Source organism: Python bivittatus, unplaced genomic scaffold, assembly GCF_059951505.1.
Source record: "Python bivittatus isolate LINGU-HERP-01145 unplaced genomic scaffold, Pbiv_v1 ctg000440_np1212, whole genome shotgun sequence".
NCBI classification, from domain to species: domain Eukaryota; kingdom Metazoa; phylum Chordata; class Lepidosauria; order Squamata; family Pythonidae; genus Python; species Python bivittatus.
In genome coordinates this window covers 2,607,820-2,627,217 of record NW_028277063.1, presented here as the reverse complement: position 1 = coordinate 2,627,217, position 19,398 = coordinate 2,607,820, and the positions used below count along the sequence as shown (strand labels likewise).

The following is a 19,398-nucleotide window of genomic DNA, read 5'->3' as shown; positions in this document are numbered from 1 at the left end:
GGCTTTAAGCAAGCTACTATCCACTCAGTCCTCTCATTTGCAATACAGTATTTGGTTAATGCCAACCCAAAAATGAGTTGTAAGAATTACTGAAAGTGTATGTTAAGTGCTTTGCGTAAATGAGAAAAAGGCCATATAAAATTGGAAACATATTATCTCAGGAATTTTATCTCTTTCTCTGCATTACAAAATGTCTTTTTACAATCCATTTAAGCATTCAACATGCTATAGATATAGTATAAAACAATAGCTGTATTGTTTACAAACTCATCTTAAGTTTATTGACTCTTTATCTTTTTTGTTTCCAACTGAGAAATTGCACCACAGTAGTACACACTGAAACATCAATCTTATGTACTTTGCAGCCAGAAATTTCAGAAATGGAAACTGGAACCAGTTCTGCTTACCTAAGTTAATAATGATTCTGTGCATTTCCAAAGCACGATTCCTATCTATCAATCCATAAATATCCAGCATGATTTTGTTCTTTCAATTTCTTCCACTTATGAAATTTTTTGTTACATGATTCTGGGGTGGGAGATATGAGCAGAGAACCCAGCCCTCCTGACTCTGTTTTCTAGACTTTTGGACATCAGAATAAGAGAAGCTGAACCATACACCATGCAGAGATCCTCTGATCCCCTTTCACTCTCAGCAAGGAAATAGGTCTTGGTCACTTTTTAAAAAGTCTCTTCATTCACAGTTGCAATTCATCAGCCCAGTGTTTCTGCAGCATAAAAGCAATTAAATTGGGTGAAGACATAAGTGGAGCAGAAATAATATATATAGGAAGAAATCAAGTACAGAAGGTATCAGCTTGCCTAGACTATAACCAAAATTATTAACTAATGGTCAAGAGGGGAAAAAAAGTTGATCCAGAGGAGAAAAGATTAATGCAGAATTCAAAGTTTCAATTAAAACAGGATATAAAGCTGTTGGTTGAACATAATTCAGGAAATAATAATTTCAAGATAAAATACACAAATCTAGGAATAACAGCAAGAGCTTTACCTGAGAGGAGGTGGGATCAGCCTCTAAGTTATCATAGCAACCTTTATGGTGACGAATCAGATCTCCCCAAAGAATAAGATTCTTGCAGCTGAGGAAAACGGGGGGAAAAGGAACTAATAATTGGAAACAGAATAGGGACAGAATACCAACATCCACATCCCTCCACATTCCCCCAATGCACAGGAGAAATTGCTTACCCTGGGCACTGCCCTTCAATGGGCAAAATATGATTAGGTTCTTTTTCCAAGAAAATACGAGACAGGCAAATAATATGAGCAGCCATGGTACAAGTTGGGTGAAAACAATGCAAAGGAATGTCATCATCCCCATCCTGCAGAGAGGATTTTTAGAAAGAGTGCACTTCAATCAAGAGGAACCTGCTGCTCCCAAAACACATACAGAATTAACTCCCACCGTGTTTTGATCCTATTAGTCCAACTCTTCCCCACCCCTCTCAGTTGCAACTATTCCTTCAGATTCAAATCCAACTCCTGCCTTAGAGTATCTCAGAAGCTCAGCTCCTGTTTTGTCAGACAAAGCAAATTTTTTTCTTAGGAACCCTGGTTCCCTGGCCACCCAACTTCTAGCCTTTTTCCTTGTTGAAAGAACACAGCATCCCAGATTGTTACCTGGAACGTCTTCAGACAGACACTACAATGTTTTGTGGTAGCCACCTGTCCCTCTGGAGATAATGGTTTAGCGTGCTTGGTGTCTTTGACAGCTCGAACTGGCCCAAAGGCTATTGGCATGTGTAAGGGGGGTTCCAAGCCTGGGGGAAAATCTCGGCAATACTCCTGCTTGAGCCATCGTATGGTGAGGGGCAGACGGCACCATGGAGCAGTTTGCAACATGTGGGCTAAGACACGCAAGCGGAAGTCAAACTGACGCTCCCGTGTTGTGCGGCGGGTGACGTGGGTGAGACGGCGGGAAGAGTGAGGGTGCTGCCAGGCCCACTCAAACTGGAAATTAACGAGAGAGGGAGGGTAAATCAAAGGGAATTGTTGAAACTTAGGAAGGAATGAACAGAACTGAAGGGAAGATCTGCACATATACCCTTATGGTTTAACTATGGCTTATTCAATTACCCAACTGGCTGGGTTCACACAACACACTGAAACCCAAACTAGCTACACTGGTTAGGTTTGATCAACACACAGAATCTCAAGCCAGCTAACCACATTTTAGCTTGCCATATTCTGTGAACCCTGAGAAAGAGAAAATATAATTTTGTTTATTTATCATATTTATATAGCCACCCATCTCACACAAAGTGACTCTGGGCAGCAGAGTATGACAAGTAACCACTGAGAAGTGCCTTACCCGCAAAGCAGCCACATCAGAGGGGAAACCATGAACAATCAACACCATGTCCCTGCAAGGAGAGAGAAATGCCTGAAGCCCAAAAGGACAGCTACACATTTGTCTCAGAAAGCTCCATTTTCAGCCTCCAAGGAGCTCCTCTGAACTTTTGGCCTCAGTCAGAACTAATCAGAAAAGAGAAAAACCAGACAGTGAAAAAGAGGTTTCCTGTAGAGCTTCCCAAGTTCAGTTCCCCATATCTCCCCTTTGGGGCTGGGAAGGAGCTATACAAACTTCAGAAAAGTGGAACCAACAGCATATTTGAGAGCAGTGTTTCTCAATTTTGGCAACTTGACGTGTGGACTTCAACTCCCAGAATTCCCCAGCCAGCCATGCTGGCTGGGGAACTCTGGGAATTGAAGTCCACACGTCAAATTGCCAAGGTTGAGAAACACTGTTTTAGAGTATGGCGTCTTTTACACCCTCGTGAATTACCATGGCCCACGTCCGCTTGTCTTCCAAGCCCCACCACGCCGCTTCCCAGCATTGTGTTGATCTATGCGCCGTTCAGGATTGACCGTGAACCCAATGTAGATCCGACCCTGGTAACGGGGGTTGATGCAGTATAGCAGATAGACCCCAAAGAAGCCACGTACTTCCACCACCATTTCTCCCACCAAGGGATGAACAGGTTCAAGAAATCTACATGAAAGAAGAAATCCAGTATTAGAAAAGTTGTAGACTCTCTGAGGTCAAGTTCACTCCTGGGAATTATATCCAGCCATCATCAGTATCTAACAAACAGGCTTGGTACCTGCCAGGGAATCAGTAACTTACCGTCCAAATGTATTGTCGAAACTTACTGTCCAAATGTTTCTGAACTACAATTCCCAGCATCCCTTACTGTCGGTCATTTGGCTGGGGCTGCTGGGATTGTAGTTCAGCTCTCGGAAGGGCTATTTTCCTTACTTCTCCTCCGAGATATCCTGCTAGGATTTTTACACGCGAGCCACAGATTCGACTCCTCTGTATCTCCATGGCAGGAAGAAGGCATGTAAATTCTTGCCAACCAACGGGGTTCTCCATCAGAATTTATCGTGGCCACACCCGAAATTGAAATCCCTGCATTCCCAAGTGGGGACAAAAATAATACCTGCTGAATTTCTGCCTGCTGGGCAACACAACGCCCCTGAATGCAAACCTAATATTGCATACAGCCTAAGTAGAGCTTTCTACTACTTAGCAGAGACCCCTTTCCCTTCGGATGCGACTTGCGCAACCGCGCCGGTTACTTCGATATTTGCCTTTACGCCCTGCGCCTTTCCAGCCACGGCCGCCCCCATTTCTCGTCGCCACGCCCCTTTCGAACCTAACTTCCCTCGCGACTACAGGAGCCGGTCGACCGTTGCCTAGCAATATTCCTATCCCTTCTACTGACCGTTTCTTCAAATGAAACCTTGCTTACATTCTATTGGCGAAGGTGGCGAGATGTCCCGCCCTCATAAGGACAACCTACACTGTACCAAGACCGGATGACGTAGGAAGAGCTAAATACAGAAATGAGAGCTAGAGATGTGGGTAGAGGTGGCATAAAAAAAGAGTGGCCGAAAGCACTAAACGTATATTTTTAAAAACATTAACCTATTATTCCAAAATATATGGATGTCTTCTGTACCCTATTCGGACTCCACGTGTATAATTTACATAGACTTGTAGTAGAAGGTTAGGACAACTTTTAGGACGGCTGAGCTGCTGTGTCACTCTTTATTTAGTTGCTCAGGGGAACAGAACACCGGAGTGACTTATTACAATTTGATTGGCCAACTAAGATACGGGCTGGAACGGGAAGGATGTGACGTAACTCAGAGGCGGAAATGAGGGAGCGGGTTGTTCTCTTTGATTCGGGTTGGCTTTTTTGGGCGTGATGGAGCCGTCTGGAGCTCTCAGTGCGGAGGCCCTGCGCGAGAGGCTGCTTCAGGGACTTGAGGCCGAGCATGTGGTAAATGGGATAGCTTCCCATTCACTACCCGAAAGCAGGCAGTCCAAAGGGCTAGATTCAATTTAACACCCTTTCTGCTCTAAACTTTGATTTGAAAATCCCTCTTAAGCACTTAGCGACCCTTTGCTGTTCTTTTGCAGTGCTATCTTACGTTGCTTTTTAAAATACACGCCTTAGTCATTTTTCAGATAGATTCCGTTTCAGTTACTGATGTTATGTCTTTGTTGTTTAAAGTTTTGTGTTGTCTGCCTTAAAAATACATTTTCTGTTGAAAAGTGCAAGTATTCCACTGTATGGCTGCAGGATACTCCTCCTCTGACAGGATAAACCAGTTTTCATGACTTGGTGTTTTCTATTCCCCAGCCAACGTAACCTTTAGAGTGCACTAGGTTGGGGAAAGATGGCTTAAAAGTTTTCATATTTGTTCAGAAATAGATGGCATTTTGTTTTGCTCCCAGGAATGTGTACATCCAGTATTGGTCTTATATTAAGTTTAAACTCCAAATCTTGCTCTTTGTTGGGGAACGAGTACGTTTGCTGTTTTAATAGGCTGCCATCATACCAAGTAACTTAAAAATGTCTTCCCAAGTACTCTTTATATGATGCATAAAGTGATAGGAATAACATCATGCTTTCAACACAAGAATGCCAGTAAGGGAAAGAGAAATAACCATAATGGATGCTGAGCAGCCTATAAAACTAGGCCAGATCAAAATGACAGTAGCCTGGTTTGCAGCCTGTTCTAAGCATGTTTACAGAAATAACTTTCACTGAATTCAGTGGGATTTGCTCCTTAAGATATGTTTAAAGGATTCAGTAAGCTACCTTAAATTCAGTGGAAGTTGGAGCTTGCTTTTAAATATGCATATCTTGGATTATGATGTTATGGATTTTTTCCTCTAAATTTTGGTTTCTTTTGAGATTGTTCTTTCTCTTTATTAAGCCTATTTGATGCACATTTTATTTTTTAATAATACTCTGTTAATCTAATGCACTCTTTTCTGAGATCCCTTGCATTTTTTCTCCTTCCCTGCAACCTCTTGGCAATATACTGGTTTCCCATACACTTTTTAACATCTCCTTTCAAACATTCCTTCTCCATTTTCTATCTGGGTATATATAAAATGTGTGCAGGTTATTCAATTTATTGTTACATTCTAAACAGTATATATAAATATTTTCCTTATCTTATGCACCATACAAGGAGGTAGAAGATACTACCCCTGGGCGCTGTGCTACAAGCTTCAAAGTCCTGGTAGTTTCTCCACGTTTTCGAGGGAAAGCACTGTTACAGCGGCACCGGTAAGTAGGCCTAGGAAGAAGTAGCTTAGTCAGTGGGAGATGAACTGGACAGTCTTTTATTTTCTTAATGGTTGGGATTATCCTAACAGTTTTCCAAAAATTTAGAATGTGAAGAAGTGAGGACTACAAAATCAGGTATTCTTTGAACTTTTTATCATGCTTCCCTGCCCCCTTAGGCACCTTCTTTTCTGTCTTTTGCTCTTCTCTTAGTTCCATCTACTCTTAATTTTTAATCCCATCCTTTCCCCGGATTGCTCAAAACAGTGTAGATAGTCCTCACTTCCTCCATTTTATCCTTACAACAATCTTAAGAAGCAGTGATCCTGTGAGGTAATAACTGATCAAGGCTGTCTAGCAAAGTAAATGCACTCATATACACAGGTATGCTCTTTCTTTTGGAGCTTATTTATTAAATATCTTTTTCATATTTTTGTTAGCCTAATTTAGATGTATAGATCCAGAAATCTATTACATCCATAGGGTATATTAAATCGATATTAAAAGAAAGGTTAGCATAACAAAATTGCGATTTCTTTTCCAAACAGATCATACAATGCTGCCTGTTGATTAAACATGCTATGCTAACTTTATATGCTGCATAAATCTCACGTGATTATGGGAGATCAGCAGTGCATTTTAGTACCTCAGAAATAGTATTCAGACTAATTCACAGCTTCTCTGTGACATTCTTTTTTATTTGAATCCTTCCAAATATTTTAAAACAACAAATCAACAAATCAACTTCATCATTTTCTATCACATTATTGAAAATGTAAGGAAAAAATAGATGAACATCCAAAGAAATGCATAATTACAGTATGGTTGTATGAAGAAAGTGAATTATATATTTGAAACTACAGGTAGTCCCTGTTTAATGACTGCCCTGTTTAGCAACCATTCAGAGTTACAATGGCACTGAAAAAGTAACTTTACAACCAGTCCTCATACTTATGACCATTGCAGTGTCCCTGTGGTCATGTGATCAAAATTCAGGTGCTTCACAACTGGGGGCATTTACGACTGTCACAGCATCCTATGGTCACATGATCGCCATTTGCACACTTCACAGCTGGATTATGACAAGCAGAGTCAATGGAGAAGCTGGCAGTAAATTCGCAAGTCACAGTCATGTGATGTCTCACTTAACCACCATGGCGGAATTGAGGTGATAAGTCCATTGCAATCATGTGATGTCTCACTTAACCGCATTGGTTAGCGACACAGTTGCCAGTCCCAACTGTGATAATTAAGCAAGAACTATAGGTTGTTCTCATTTAATGACCCTAATTTGGACTGGATTTTTTTCCACTAAGCGAAACGTTTGTTAGGCGAAATATCACGTGACTGCACTGCTTAGCGACAGGAGTTCTGGTAGTCCTAGTTGCAGTCGTTAGGCCAGGCTGCACTGTTATTAGGCAAGGACCTCACTCTTCACCCTGCTGTGCTTGTCTCTGCTTCAACTCCCCCTACCTGCCTATCTCCCCCCATCTCTGGCCTTTTGGCTGCCCTGCACTCTGCCACCCCTGCCACCCTGTCCTGTGCCCTGCAGCAGGAGTGCAGGGTGGCAGGGACGGCGCAGTGCAGGGAAGCCAAAAGGGCAGAGATGAGGGGAGATGGGTGGGTGAGGAGTTGAAGCACACCCTGCAATCGTAAATGCGGGCAGTGTCAGGCCTAGCCCAAGGAACTCCAAGAGACAATGCAAATTCAGTTCAGCTATGTTTATTAGCTACAACCTCAAGCAAGAATCTTCCCACACTGAAACCCCAGCTCCCAAGTCAGCCAGCCACAACAGTGTGAATTCCTCAGGGAGGTGCCAGTCTCATCCTCTTGTAGCTCCCACGCTCCTCCGGCAAGCTAAGAAAATGTTTATCTCTCTGAGCCTGGCCTTCATAATTCCATTCCATCACAGGCAGGCTGCCAAGCACCCAAATTTTGATCATGTAACTGCAGTGGCGCAGCAGTGACCATAACTTCAAGGACTAGTCATAAGTACCATTCATTCAGCCCTGTCGAACGGTTGCTAAACAAATGGTCATTAAGCAAGGACTACCTGTTCCTGTAACCAGAATGGTGTTGTATCAATTTTATTTGTTACTAATGCAAAAAGGAAGTGTATACGATTTATGTATTTAGTGAATTTATGTCTGCTGCAATCTGCCAGACTCTCAACAGTGACTGAGTGGGAAGAAGGGTGCTGCCCTGCCAGCCTAGGCAAAATATTGTTTTAACCAATATTGCTTCTTTTTAAGTATCACCTGTGTTGAAACAAGTGGAAATGGCTATCACAGCTTCAGCCTCAGTGAACTGAGAATTCTTGTTTGGCTTTTCCTTGTAGTGGGAGCATTCAGTAAACCAGGGTTTTCTGTAAAAGAAACTCTGGATGAACTTGCCAAGCAGTCAGCTGAGCTCCTCCTGGGGGATGGTGCTGCCATCTTCTTCTTTTTCTTTAAGGCTTCAGTGGCAGTTAGGATTGCTCTTAGTTTTATGAACAAATTCATTCTTAGAAATCTTTCTGGAAATGGGGTTCTCATATATTAAGCCATAATATGATTTATTTAGGTGGTTCGGTATATTATATGAACTCAACCAATTACTGCTCTTTCCCCATCATGATGATTAAGCAAACTATGGCTTAGCAAAATGTGTGAAGCTGCTTTTTAACATCCATCTGTGCATCTTAGAGGTTGAATATGGAAAAAAAAAAAAGCTTGAAACTTGGAGAAATGCATTATTGGCCAAGGGGCACCCCCAAAGCAGGCAGAAAATAAAGCTAGGATAACACAACATGCTAGGCCAAAATGTGCCTTGTCTGGCTTGGCATCTTGTGTGAACCAAGCTAATTGCAATTTATTCTTGAAACAACAATTAGTGATTCAAATCTGAAGATATTATGGGAATGGAATGCACTTGCAGTCTCCCCTTTCCAACCTTTTATTCTCTCTCTCCTCCACCTTGCCTTCCATAAGACTGGTCAATGAAATCTTATCTGAAGAGCTGAAATGCATTCATGCCTTCGAGCAGAGAACACTGACCCCTGAACAATGGGCAAAGGAACAAGAAGCTAAGTGAGACAGGCTTCCTCCTCTTCTTCGGTCACAAAAGCAGCAAACAATCCAGAGACCAAAAACTCCGAGATGATAGAGAACCAGCTGTGAATGGAACTTAACAATGCAGGAATTGCTTCAGTGGGAACACTATGACAGTTTGAAAGAGCATGAAGCAAAAAATAAAACTGGAAAAAGTTTGAGAGATAACTTTTGGTGTTACCTGTTTATTCCTGCACCAAATATCTTGAAAACCTACTTTAATATTTAATTTGCACTAGGGAGAAAAAAGCTAGCATTGTCCTACTAAGGGAGTGTTCTTTTCCTTGAACTTCTAAATCTGAAAGATGAACACCTTTGGAGTTCTTGGTGCTCTCTGAGTTTGGTTGTTTGCTTGCAGACATTTCATTATCCAACTAGGTGACATCACCAGTGCGAGTGAGCGTGGAGTTTGCTAGCTGTTTATATGCAGTAGCTTGCCCTGCCAATTTTGGGGTGGGGGTGTAGTTTGGTGATTCCTTGATAGAGTACAGGTAGTCCTCGCTTACCAACATTCAGCGACTGTTCAAAGTTACAACGATGCTGAAAAAAATAACTTTACAGGCCATTTATGACCTTCACAGCATCCCTCAATCACATGATCACCATTACAGTCAGTACACGTTGTCTTGTGCCTGACCTGTGGTTTTTTCTTTTTTCCCCTCTTGCAGAGCAGATTGATTGGAGAGAAAGGGATTGCAAGAAAGTAAGCTGTTTTCTCTTCTACACATGGAAAGCAATGCAGTCACCGGTGTGCTACACAAACAGCTTACAGTACTCTCTTCAAATCTCTTTCTTTCCAATCCCTCTGCTCTGCTGAGGGGGGGAGGGTCAGGCAAAGGAGAGTGCCTACAGAAATTGCTTGCTTTTTTTCCTCCCCCTATCTCACAGAGTGGAGAGATTGGAGAGGAAGAGATGTCAAGAGTACTGTAAGCTGTTTGCATAGCGCATCCACAGCTCCTAGCCCTGGGCTGCTGGTGCAATTGCATTGCTTTCAATGTGTACAAGACAGTAAACAGGCACTCAAGCATTCCAAAGGGGGGGCAATGGTTAGGAGACAGACAAAAGCCGAAGGTGTGAAACTGACTAGTCTTTCCAGTCTGAAAGCACAGTCGCGGTCATGTGATTTCCCACTTAGCAGCCGCTTTGCTTAGCAGCGGAGTTGCTGGTCCCAATTAGGGTTGTTAAGCAAGGACTACCTGTATTGATTTCTGCCTGATAGTTTGGTTTTGATACCTGCTTATCTGAGTGTTGGCTGCTGGAGGGGATAAAATGATACATCCAGAAACGGATCATTTATGCTGATACAATAAAGCAGCATAACCAATTCTTAGGGAGGGCTATCTCTTACCATCCCTGCTTTCCAATCATTTCTTAAGAGTCCTTTGTAGGAGGAGAGTGGTTAGTCTGTGGTGGCAAAAATCAGGAGTCTGGCAGCACCTTTTCCAACTAACAAATTTTATTAAAAGGCATAAGCTTATTGGACACTGACACAGAACTCAAAACAAGGACAAAGTAATGCAGAGCATTCAGCCTCCCAGGAGACTCTGTGACAGATCTCAAAATGATTTTTTTTTTTGAAAAATAGAACTTTTAACAGCACCATTGAATAAGAAATTATTGTGCTCACATACATCTAAAGGTTTCAGACAATCTCAGGTTTCAACAATGGGTTTTTAACATACTAGAATTATTAATTGATAGGGTACTTGTAACCTCTCTTATATGTCACCTGTGTCTGCATAATCAACTTGACTTTTCCTTCCTTCCCCTACCTCACTCCAATTTAAACCCTACATCTATGCATCTTGTGAAGTGAGCAGCAGCTCACAAAAGCTTATGTCTTTTAATAAAATGTCTTTTAATAAAATGTGTTACCTGGAAAAGGTGCTTCCAGGCTCCTCCTGATTTTAAAAGTCCTTTGTGGAAGATGAGAACTCTGCTCTTCTAACTCTGCTTTTATTTTGGAGAAAAAAGAGCCACTGCTGGTAATTTGTCAGCTATTCAAGTTGGCCCTCATACTTAATCAAGAGAGGGGCCATCTAGATTCATCAGATTGTCAATTAATTAATCAATCCTATTAAATTTAAAGGATCAGCTACAAAGCATTGGTGAATACCATGGGTGAAAAAAGAAAGAGCTTTAAAAATGGGTTAGACAAATTCATGGAAGATAAGGTGATCAGGTGGCTCATAGTCATAATAGCTCCGTCAGGTATAAGGTGCCTTTCAATATCAGTCGTGGGGGAGGACAGCGGAGGAGAACTGCTTTCTCTCTTTCCCTTTGGCATCCACAAACGCTGGATAAGATTACGTTAAATTCTTTGTGGAAGTCAGCTTGCTATATAAAAGTAGGCTGTTGCCACATAGTGGCTGATGATTTTAGGCTTGTGTTGTCACTTACGCTATTTGATTATATTTTGGACAGCAGGCGGAAAACTGGATCCCAAGCATAATTGCTATTTAAAACTTGTATATAAAAAGAAGGTCTGCTTTATAACCTTAAAGGATTTGGGTGAATGATAGAGTTTGAATTAAGTATGTAGATGCAAAATTGTTCCAAAGAAACAAGCATAGTTTATTAAGCAATGGCAGACAGGATTTCCCCTCCTCTTTCTCTCGAAGGTGGGAATCTGTCTTCCACTGGGTCGCTCTCTGCAATTTTCAGACACATCTCAGATTGAACAACTGACCAATTAGCTAAAATGCATACTAGTTAATCCAGATGCTTAACTGATCATCAATTAAACATTGTAGCCCTATTAAATCGAGAGAACCACTCCTCACCATGCCCTCAAAAGCAGAATCTAAGAAAGCCGATGTGCAGCATTTCTAAAAAGTCCAGAGGAAGACAATTTGTTTTCTAAGGGAAACAGCAGAGCAGGGACCAGAAGGCAGATACCCAGAATTTGGAGCCCTGGGAAATACAAGCCTGCAGATTGTAAATAGATGGGGTATCAGTTTGAATGCCTTCACAAAGGCTAAGCAAAGAAGTAAATTTCATATCTTTTCAGGTGGAACCTGTTAACTCAGAAAAAGGGCTGTCTGGAATGGACAAGCTGAGCTTCTGCCCTGAGTTTAGGGTGGATGAATCTTGATAATGCCCTGAGGATCCACCCATAAAAAAATCAAAGGGGTTTTAAAAGGCCAGTGAAACAAAGTCCATTGTGACTGACGAAGAACCAGACTGGGGAGATAGGGAGGAGCTATTTCTTCACAATCCTCTCCAGCTCTGAGATACGTCGCTCCTGTTCTGACACAGTAGCTTGCAGTCGTTTCAAGTCCTCTGAGAGCTGCTCTAAAGCTGGACCCTAAAGGACACATTACTTAGTTAGTTAACTTTATTATGATTACTGACCAGAATTGAAGAGCAGATTTTATTTAGAAAAAGTATATGCTGCCCACTCCCTTAAAGTAATTTCCAATTTTGACCCAGAGCATTTACTTGTCATTGTTCTAATTATAAGCTTTCCCCACCAATCCTATGCAAACCTTTCTTCTGGCCTAGTGCCACCTTTAAAAAAAATAGAAGCAAAAAGGGGTTGCAGGGTGCATGACTACAGCATCATCACATCCCTACAGTCAGTGGAGATTAGAAATCTTTTCAAAATCCTCAAAACTAGGCCAATTTCTCCCATTTTGGAAGGCTTTAAGGGGCAAAGGCTAAAAAGTTTGACTTCACCTGCTCCAATGATATCAGGTCATCAAGTACACCCACCCCCCAAACCCTTGAGGCACCACGAAAGTCAGATTTTTTCTCACAGGATTCAAGACAAGCTTTCCCTACCATCCACAAAGGCACAAAGAATGTTGGATGGCCATCCAAGAGAAGATAGGGACCATATCTGTTCAATGGGTTGTCTAGGCCAATCCAAGACCCACTAGCCCACAAAACCTTCTTGCCTTTGGGTTTTCCCCTCCTTACCCCTTGCTGTGTCCCTTCGTGAGGAAACTGACTTCTCTTGGGCCCCTGAAGGAGGATCTGGTTAACTTTGAACTCTCGGCTCTTCTGGGGAGTGTAGCCATCCTTGAGGGAAATGAGGATGGGGCTCGCGTTCTTCCCTGCTAGCCATTCCTCTGAAGTCAAGGCAGGATCTGGACCAGCTGTGTCAGGATATAGGTCCTCTTGAAACAGGTCTGACTGCAGAAGCCATACAAAGACACAAGCTGAGTAGAACAATGAGGAAGAACCTCTCCCATCCAGATAAAAAAACCCAGAAATTCAGCCTCTCTCTACACACCCCAAATGGTCACATTCTATTCAGGCAAGCGTTTGTCTATATAATCTCCAGGACCCAAATCCAACCTGACAGCTAACTAAACAATTACCCAAAAGATTGAGGATAAGGCAACGACAGCTTCTTGTTCAGTAGGCAAATGGATGCAGATATCTCAAGAGACTGGGAAGATGGCTTTGCAGCCCTTATTCAGGGATAAAACAGTTGCGTGTATTGAACACAGACTCTGATAATTTTGAAGTAGGTGAGCTCTCTCACGGCCTCAGTGCATTTAGGGCTCTCCAAACCACTTTTCTGGAAGGACTACAGGCTTGGGAGAATCACAGGCTATTTAAAATGGTTTATGTGACTGGGAATCTTGTACTATTGTCTTTACATCTGGATTGAAAACCGAAGAAGAGCACACTAGATCACACCAAAAGATCTAGTGCTAGACTAGATGCTTGCGGGTGCTCCCCAGTATATATGGTCCCAGAAACCAGAGGCCCCGTTTACCAACTATGAGTAATAACCAGGCTGCCTTGAAGGTTATGGCAGCTGAAATTCAACGTATCTGGGGAAAATTGGTCTAGTGGTCATCACATCTTGTGACTGCAAATTTTCTAAATCAAGAGTACATAAGCTTTCTAAGTCAAGGCTCCCTTTTATTATAATGGCTAAGACATTTATATATGTTATTTATAAATGGTGTCTATGCAGCAGTATAAAATCCTTCAGAGACAGAATGGGCAGTTTCCTGTATAGGCTCAAAGAGACTCTAGCCTTACCCCTTTCCTTTCCTGCCATGAACTGTTTTCAGTTGTTCTCCCAATGCCCTTTCCTATAGAACTTAAGAGTGTCTGCTCTTACCTTCCGGGGCACAGTCATAGCAATGGGCTCACATTTCCTCTCATGTAGTTTGTAAAATCTAGAAGGAATAAAAACTGATTCAAGGACAGAGAAAAAAAAAATATTTGGAAAGGTCTCAAGACAAAAAGTCCCAGCCATTATTTTTGCTTGGCCCAAGGAATCTGAGGGATGGAATAACTAGGATGCCATGCAACAGGCTACAAGAAAGTGTCAGGTTTCTATTCAGCGATGAAGCTCGCAGACATTTTGTACAGTTGCTATTTGTCAGTCTCACTTGACACCAGTGTTGGGAGGATAAATAGGGTGGGAGACCAGTTACACCATCTTGACCTCCTAGGAGGAAAGAGGGGAGAAAAACACACGTTCGCTACCTGGCAATCTCGCACTTGCTGACGTCCAGCCCTCGTTTGGGCATCCAACCCCCTCCTCGCTGCGACTCCTTGGAAGTAAACATGGACAAGTAGTGCACGTAGGGTGCTTCGCCGGTCAGCTCAAAGTAGCGGATGCTGCTGTCACCCTGCAGTGAGTTTTGAGGTTTTTAATTTCTCCTTATTACGAGGACTTTGCACTGGAACCAAAGTTTTGCTTCTAGAGTAGGCATCACCAATCTTTTCCCTCCACCCAGGACTCACCTTGCCAGTCAGATAAACCACATTGGTGTCTGGATCATAGTAAGGCAAGAGCACGCCACTGCTTGTGTCTAGCTCCTGAAGAGTCAACGGTTCCTCAGGATTTCTCTGTGGTAAAAAAAGAAAAGAAACTGGGTGAAATTCAGCTGAGTGGAAGGAGGAATTCAAGTAGGAGAAGTTTCAGGTTGCCAAGCCTCATACAGCTGGCAAACCAAGGAAGCAAGAGTTCAGAAAGATATTTTTAGTGCTAGTCTGGGATAAAAACCTTGAAAACTGTAAGAGTAAATTCCCAGCCAGACTTACACTGAGTTAGTTAAGGCAAAATCTCTTTGAAATGCTTGCTTGCTTCCTCCTCACATCCGGGCTATGTTGCCTCTTCTCATGTAAATTGCACTCCTTCCCCATTTCCTTCCCAGTTTCTTACAGATGGTTACAGCTTAGCCATAGTTCTAACTTCAGAAGAAGTATAAAGTTCTTACAAAACATACTTGTGGGTTTCCATGGTCTAAAGAACAACTGAGACAGTTTGATGTAGTGGTTAAGGCACCTGGCGAGAAACTGGAAGACTGTGAGTTCTAGTCCTGCCTTAGGCCAGCTGGGTGACCTTGGGCCAGGCCCTCTCTCTCAGCCCTAGGAAGCAGGCAAGGGCAAACCACTTCTGAAATCTTGCCACGAAAACTGCAGGGACTTGTCTAGGCAGTAACCAGGAGTCAAGACTGACTTGAAGGCACCCAAAAAAACCCCAAACTATCCAGACTTCTGAGCAAGAATCTCTGATTTTGCTCTTCTCTCTGGGTAGAATTTCAGGAAAGTCTCTTTGCAACCTTAAACCCTGCCCCTCCATCAATAACAGAGCTTAATAACTGATCTGTTTTATAGGGCTGTTGTTAAGGACTGTGGTAGTAAGTGAAGTGCGTTCAGTGCTCAAAATCCAATACAAAATACGGAATTGAAGTAGAGTCCCTGCAACATCAGGGTCAATTTCCTCTTGCAGTGCCCTTGTGTATACTTTGTATTCTTTAAGAAGTTTCTGTTTTAAAAGAATTACAATATATTCAAGGGAGAGAATCTTGGTGTTGAAACTGGCCTTCCTGCAACCTTCTTCTCTAGCATAAGGCTTTGGCAATATCCATGCCCTCATTTTTTATTCAGTGGCCTCATTTAGAGGGTAGGGGTTGCCCACTGTTCAGCACTATGGAAGAAGTTGCCCCGATCGTGCCAAAACACCACGTGTCAAAGTGTCCTCCGCTCTTTCTTCTCACCAGATCCCACAGTGCCACCTGTCGCTCACTCATGCGGCTGAAACCTGTTGTAAAAAGCTTCCCATCTTTCACAGTCACAGCCCGAACAGGACGAGACCCCTCGTGTGCGCGTGGCAATTCCTGTTGATGAGACAATAAGACAAATGAGACCTGCAAGAACAGTGGGACTGTTAGCCACATCTGAATGAGCCAAGTCTCTCCCACTTCTTGACAGTGAGAAATCATCCCATTTTGTTGGCTCATCCCCCAAGGCTTCTATCCCAGCACAGCAAAATCTCTCATTTGCCCAAATTAATGCGGGGGGGGGGGGGAGAGATTGCCTGAACAAAAGGAAACATTTCTCCATGATTAATCAACCTGGAAGACATTAGGATGGCCACTAGTGGAAATGGCTTTCAAAAGCTGGAGTTAAAATAACGAGAAATATGTCTGTCAGGAGTAATTTGCCAAGGCAAGTATGAAATACAAGAACATATTGTGGTACAGAGTGCTTCTGCTAAGGCTTTCACAGAAACCATTCCAAACTCGATCTCTGTCCCACCAAGTTTTCAGACTTTGCATCAGTCAATCAGCATTCTGTGACAACTCAGCCTGTTCAATCCTCCCAAGGTTGTTACGGGGCTGCCTCTCTCTTTTTCCTCTATAGATGTTATTGTGCTCCGGCAAACACTGAGATTTTCTCATGAATGGGATTGATTTAGTTAAATGAGGACTGAAAGACAGATCACAGCAGGGATAAATGCTAACAAGGAAGTCTCCAGGTTCAACAGTGGCATGCTTTTGATCGTGTGGGTACAAAAATCAAGGAATAAGTGATGGCAACATTTCTCCAACCTTGTGACTAAATACTATGCAACATAGACCACCAAATTAGTTCATGGCTGGAAATTTGGGTTCTCCAGTTGCTGGTCTTCAACACCTATTAGTCTCAGCCAGCACACCAATGGTACACACCAGTGGTACACACCATTGGAAGAACAGGAGACACTTCACTTCAGGGATCAGTAGATGAGCTAACCCGGGCAAGTATTGCTCTAACTTGCACCCTGATAAAACATCAGCCCCTTCTGGAATTTCAGACTTCCCAGTGTGTGAAATGTCTTCCTACATTTGCAGTGGTGCCCCCTGCCCGGGGGTCGAAAAGCCGCACACGCTTATCCCGGCAGGCTGTGCAGAGCAAAGAGCCATCCTGGTTCCAAGCTGCGCTGTAGATGGCATCTGGATGCAGCTCGTCCAAAGAAAGGGCCGCCTGTCCAACACTCACATCCCAGACTTTCAAGACATTGTCGCAGCCTGTAGCAGATGGGAAGAAGACAAGAATATAAGTAGGAAGATGGCAGATTGTACCTGTTGCCAAATGCCCAGCTTTGGACCTGGCCTTCCTTACCTGCACTCAGCAGGAGGTTCTGGGCTGTTGGGTGCCATGTAACAATCCCCACCCTCTTGGAATGGCCTTCAAGAGTCACCAAAGGTTCATTCAAAGATCTTGCAAGGCCAGTTTCAGGCACTGACCAGACCTGAAAACATGCAAGGCAAGAAGTAAGGGAGGATGTCAGAGAACTGGAGAGAAAAGACACCCCTTCACCTGGCCAGAAAAGTTTTGTCGTCTCATCTGCCTGCCCTGCCTTGGTGGTCAAGTCCAAAAAGTGACCCAGACGAGAGTGGGCCTATCTGTAATATTTTGGAGATGATCTAAGTCAATGCCTTCAAATGTGGCAGAGAACAGATTGCTTGCAAGGGACTCTGGAGCACATGAGGCAGGCTGTGAGGCATATTGCTTGGAGATGGTAAAAGATCCTCAGATAACCTTGCTTATCCGCCATCTGAATTCCCCATTTGGGTAAAGTTTCCCTTCACTTGCTATTTCTTTAAGCATCCTTGTCTATATGGCATTCATTTCTCCCATAATTCACTGCTCCTTTTCTCTCTTTGCCCTCTCTGACTTTATCTCCTATCCCTCTGCCTTTATCTCCTATCCCTCTGCCAGAATGGGATGTTCTGCTCATCCTTCTGTTTTCTTCCCTTTTCTGTTCATCCCTGACCTTTCTCGCTGAGGGAAAACAGTTCCGGCAAGAGCTGTTATCTACCAGTTGTAGACCTCAGAGGGAGTGGGTTTATTATGGGGAACTGCTACTGAAACAACCAAGATGGCAGGTTGGATCTGGGCTAACTCAATGCTCTCCAGATGCATTGGACCATAACTTTAATAAGCCCCAGTCAAAAATCTAGTGGCCAGGGATGACAAGGGTTTAGTTCCAAACCACAGAAATGTCTGGACAGCCTACTGCTACTCTTAAAAAAATCTACGCGTGTGAGATGTTCTTGTAAACAATATGGCAAGGTTGTGACCAGTGATGTCCTCAAGAGCAAAGATAAGGTACCTTTGGCTTTGCTTTGTCCAGGCAAATTGCTCAGTGGTGCCCTCCAGACCAGCCCTGAACCTAGTCCCTTTCCTCTCCTCCTCCCTTTTATTTATCCAACCACTCACCATAACAGTGCAGTCCTCAGATCCACTGGCAATAATGTGGTCATTGTGGGGGCACCACTCTATATCTAGCACAGGAGCTGTGTGCCCTGAGACCACAGGATGGGCCTTATCCAGGCGACCAGTCTGCAGAAATAGGGTGAGAGAGAGACAGTGAAGGTTGTTTTGATGCATCAAGATTTCTTATTTTCTAGTGTTTATACTCTGCTTTTCTGTATCCCATGAAACAGACATCCTGCTTCTAGAACATGGCCCATGAGAAGCTGTATGATGCAAACCAGCAGACGCTCCTGGGCTCATTATATTGGTGTAGGTGATCAGGGACAGCAAGCAATAGGCTGCCCAGATGTACCCCCCCAACCTTCTTGTGACAAACATCTAGAACTGGAACAATGTCTCTGATAGAGCTTTAAGATCTATCACAAGTACAAGTTGGCCAGCATCCTCCTGTCCCTATCTCCTTAATCTCCACTGCCTTACCAGCAGCTGATAGATAGAAAGGGTGGCTTCACACACCACCTCAAACCTGGGTTTACAAAACAAAACACAGAGAGGCATAAATAAGATCAATCAATCCTGGAGCAGGGCTGGCTTCAGAATTTGAGGGGCCCTTGGTCTTGTCATCTTTTTGCTAAGGTCAGCACTGAATTATCTCACTGCATTTGGAGAGAGCGGGCGAATGGGAAAGACAGAGAGACAAGGGGGCCCAGGGGTTAGAGGGAGCCCCTTACTAGGGAGGGAATGTGGCAGGGGCCTAACTCTGCTGCTGCCCAATAACTCATTATCAGGGACAGAAATTCTCATAAAAGGCTTTCTAAGAGTTAAACGTGAAGAAATCAGTGCGGCAAACCAATTGCCAGGCCAAATTTTTAGCATCCATAGCTACTAGGCGTCTGGATTTTTGCACCCCTCCCCCTTTACTTCCAGTTATAACTGCCAAGATCCTTCCATCTCTTTCTTAATTTCTTTCCCGCCTACCCCACTTTCCTTCCTTAATTAGCTCTTTTGCAGGCACGTGTTTATAGATCTTTCTTTCCACAGAGCTGTCTAACCCACCCCCTTCCCAGAATCCCACATCCTTCTGCATCCAGGCAAAATAACTGTAGGGTTGCCAAATGTTCAGCCTGGCACTGCTTCTGTGCCTTTAACAATAGGTGGATCCACAAACATTACTGCTGTTCCTATTTTTATCTATTCAGTTTTTACAACACTTAACATGCTGAATCATATTCATAGCAGATC

General features: G+C 43.2%; 3 protein-coding genes across 9 annotated transcripts in view; 1 reads left to right on the top strand and 2 right to left on the bottom strand.

The window, feature by feature from the left end:
• Positions 1-93: 93 nt before the first annotated feature.
• Positions 94-3,833, bottom strand: LOC103058046 (structure-specific endonuclease subunit slx1). 4 transcript variants are annotated; one of them, XM_025164153.2, is made up of 7 exons: positions 3,776-3,833; positions 2,806-3,012; positions 2,332-2,383; positions 1,641-1,970; positions 1,209-1,342; positions 1,012-1,099; positions 94-727 (listed from the first exon to the last, which is right to left on the bottom strand). In XM_025164153.2, the coding sequence occupies exons 1-7, from the start codon at positions 3,811-3,813 to the stop codon at positions 698-700; spliced, it is 879 nt and encodes a 292-aa protein (XP_025019921.1). In that variant the 5' UTR covers positions 3,814-3,833; the 3' UTR covers positions 94-697. The 4 variants fall into 4 exon arrangements, with proteins under 4 accessions (XP_025019921.1, XP_025019923.1, XP_007424369.1 ...); XM_025164155.2 differs by lacking the exon at positions 3,776-3,833 and adding an exon at positions 3,615-3,728; XM_007424307.4 differs by lacking the exon at positions 3,776-3,833 and adding an exon at positions 3,464-3,694.
• Positions 3,834-4,159: 326 nt separating this feature from the next.
• BOLA2B (bolA family member 2B) lies at positions 4,160-8,865 on the top strand. The gene is made up of 3 exons (XM_007424310.4): positions 4,160-4,309; positions 5,514-5,611; positions 8,578-8,865. Exons 1-3 carry the CDS (start codon positions 4,235-4,237, stop codon positions 8,678-8,680), a joined length of 276 nt encoding a protein of 91 aa, XP_007424372.1. The 5' UTR covers positions 4,160-4,234; the 3' UTR covers positions 8,681-8,865.
• Positions 8,866-10,135: 1,270 nt separating this feature from the next.
• CORO1A (coronin 1A) overlaps positions 10,136-19,398 on the bottom strand; it is a 19,468-nt gene continuing 10,205 nt past the window's right edge. For all 4 annotated transcript variants that reach the window (XM_025164157.2, XM_088142626.1, XM_088142627.1 and 1 more), the window contains 9 exons: positions 18,160-18,282; positions 17,059-17,188; positions 16,780-16,964; positions 15,672-15,791; positions 14,413-14,517; positions 14,152-14,297; positions 13,781-13,838; positions 12,619-12,834; positions 10,136-12,004 (listed from right to left, as the gene is read on the bottom strand). In XM_025164157.2, coding sequence (XP_025019925.1) covers positions 11,900-12,004; positions 12,619-12,834; positions 13,781-13,838; positions 14,152-14,297; positions 14,413-14,517; positions 15,672-15,791; positions 16,780-16,964; positions 17,059-17,188; positions 18,160-18,282 — 1,188 coding nt within the window. In that variant the 3' untranslated portion in view covers positions 10,136-11,899. The remainder of the gene's footprint in view (positions 12,005-12,618; positions 12,835-13,780; positions 13,839-14,151; positions 14,298-14,412; positions 14,518-15,671; positions 15,792-16,779; positions 16,965-17,058; positions 17,189-18,159; positions 18,283-19,398) is intronic.

What these genes read in the sequence shown, in the direction of transcription:
- BOLA2B (XM_007424310.4), top strand. Translation starts at nt 4,235, where the DNA reads ATGGAGCCGTCTGGAGCTCTCAGTGCGGAGGCCCTGCGCGAGAGGCTG. An exon ending in GACTTGAGGCCGAGCATGTG is followed by an intron (nt 4,310 to 5,513) that starts GTAAATGGGATA and finishes GCACCATACAAG; the next exon opens with GAGGTAGAAGATACTACCCC. An exon ending in GCACTGTTACAGCGGCACCG is followed by an intron (nt 5,612 to 8,577) that starts GTAAGTAGGCCT and finishes GCCTTCCATAAG; the next exon opens with ACTGGTCAATGAAATCTTAT.
- LOC103058046 (XM_025164153.2), bottom strand. Translation starts at nt 3,813, where the DNA reads ATGAGGGCGGGACATCTCGCCACCTTCGCCAATAGAAT. An exon ending in ACAAGCGGACGTGGGCCATG is followed by an intron (nt 2,384 to 2,805) that starts GTAATTCACGAG and finishes CTCTCCTTGCAG; the next exon opens with GGACATGGTGTTGATTGTTC. An exon ending in ATTGAAGGGCAGTGCCCAGG is followed by an intron (nt 1,100 to 1,208) that starts GTAAGCAATTTC and finishes CGTTTTCCTCAG; the next exon opens with CTGCAAGAATCTTATTCTTT.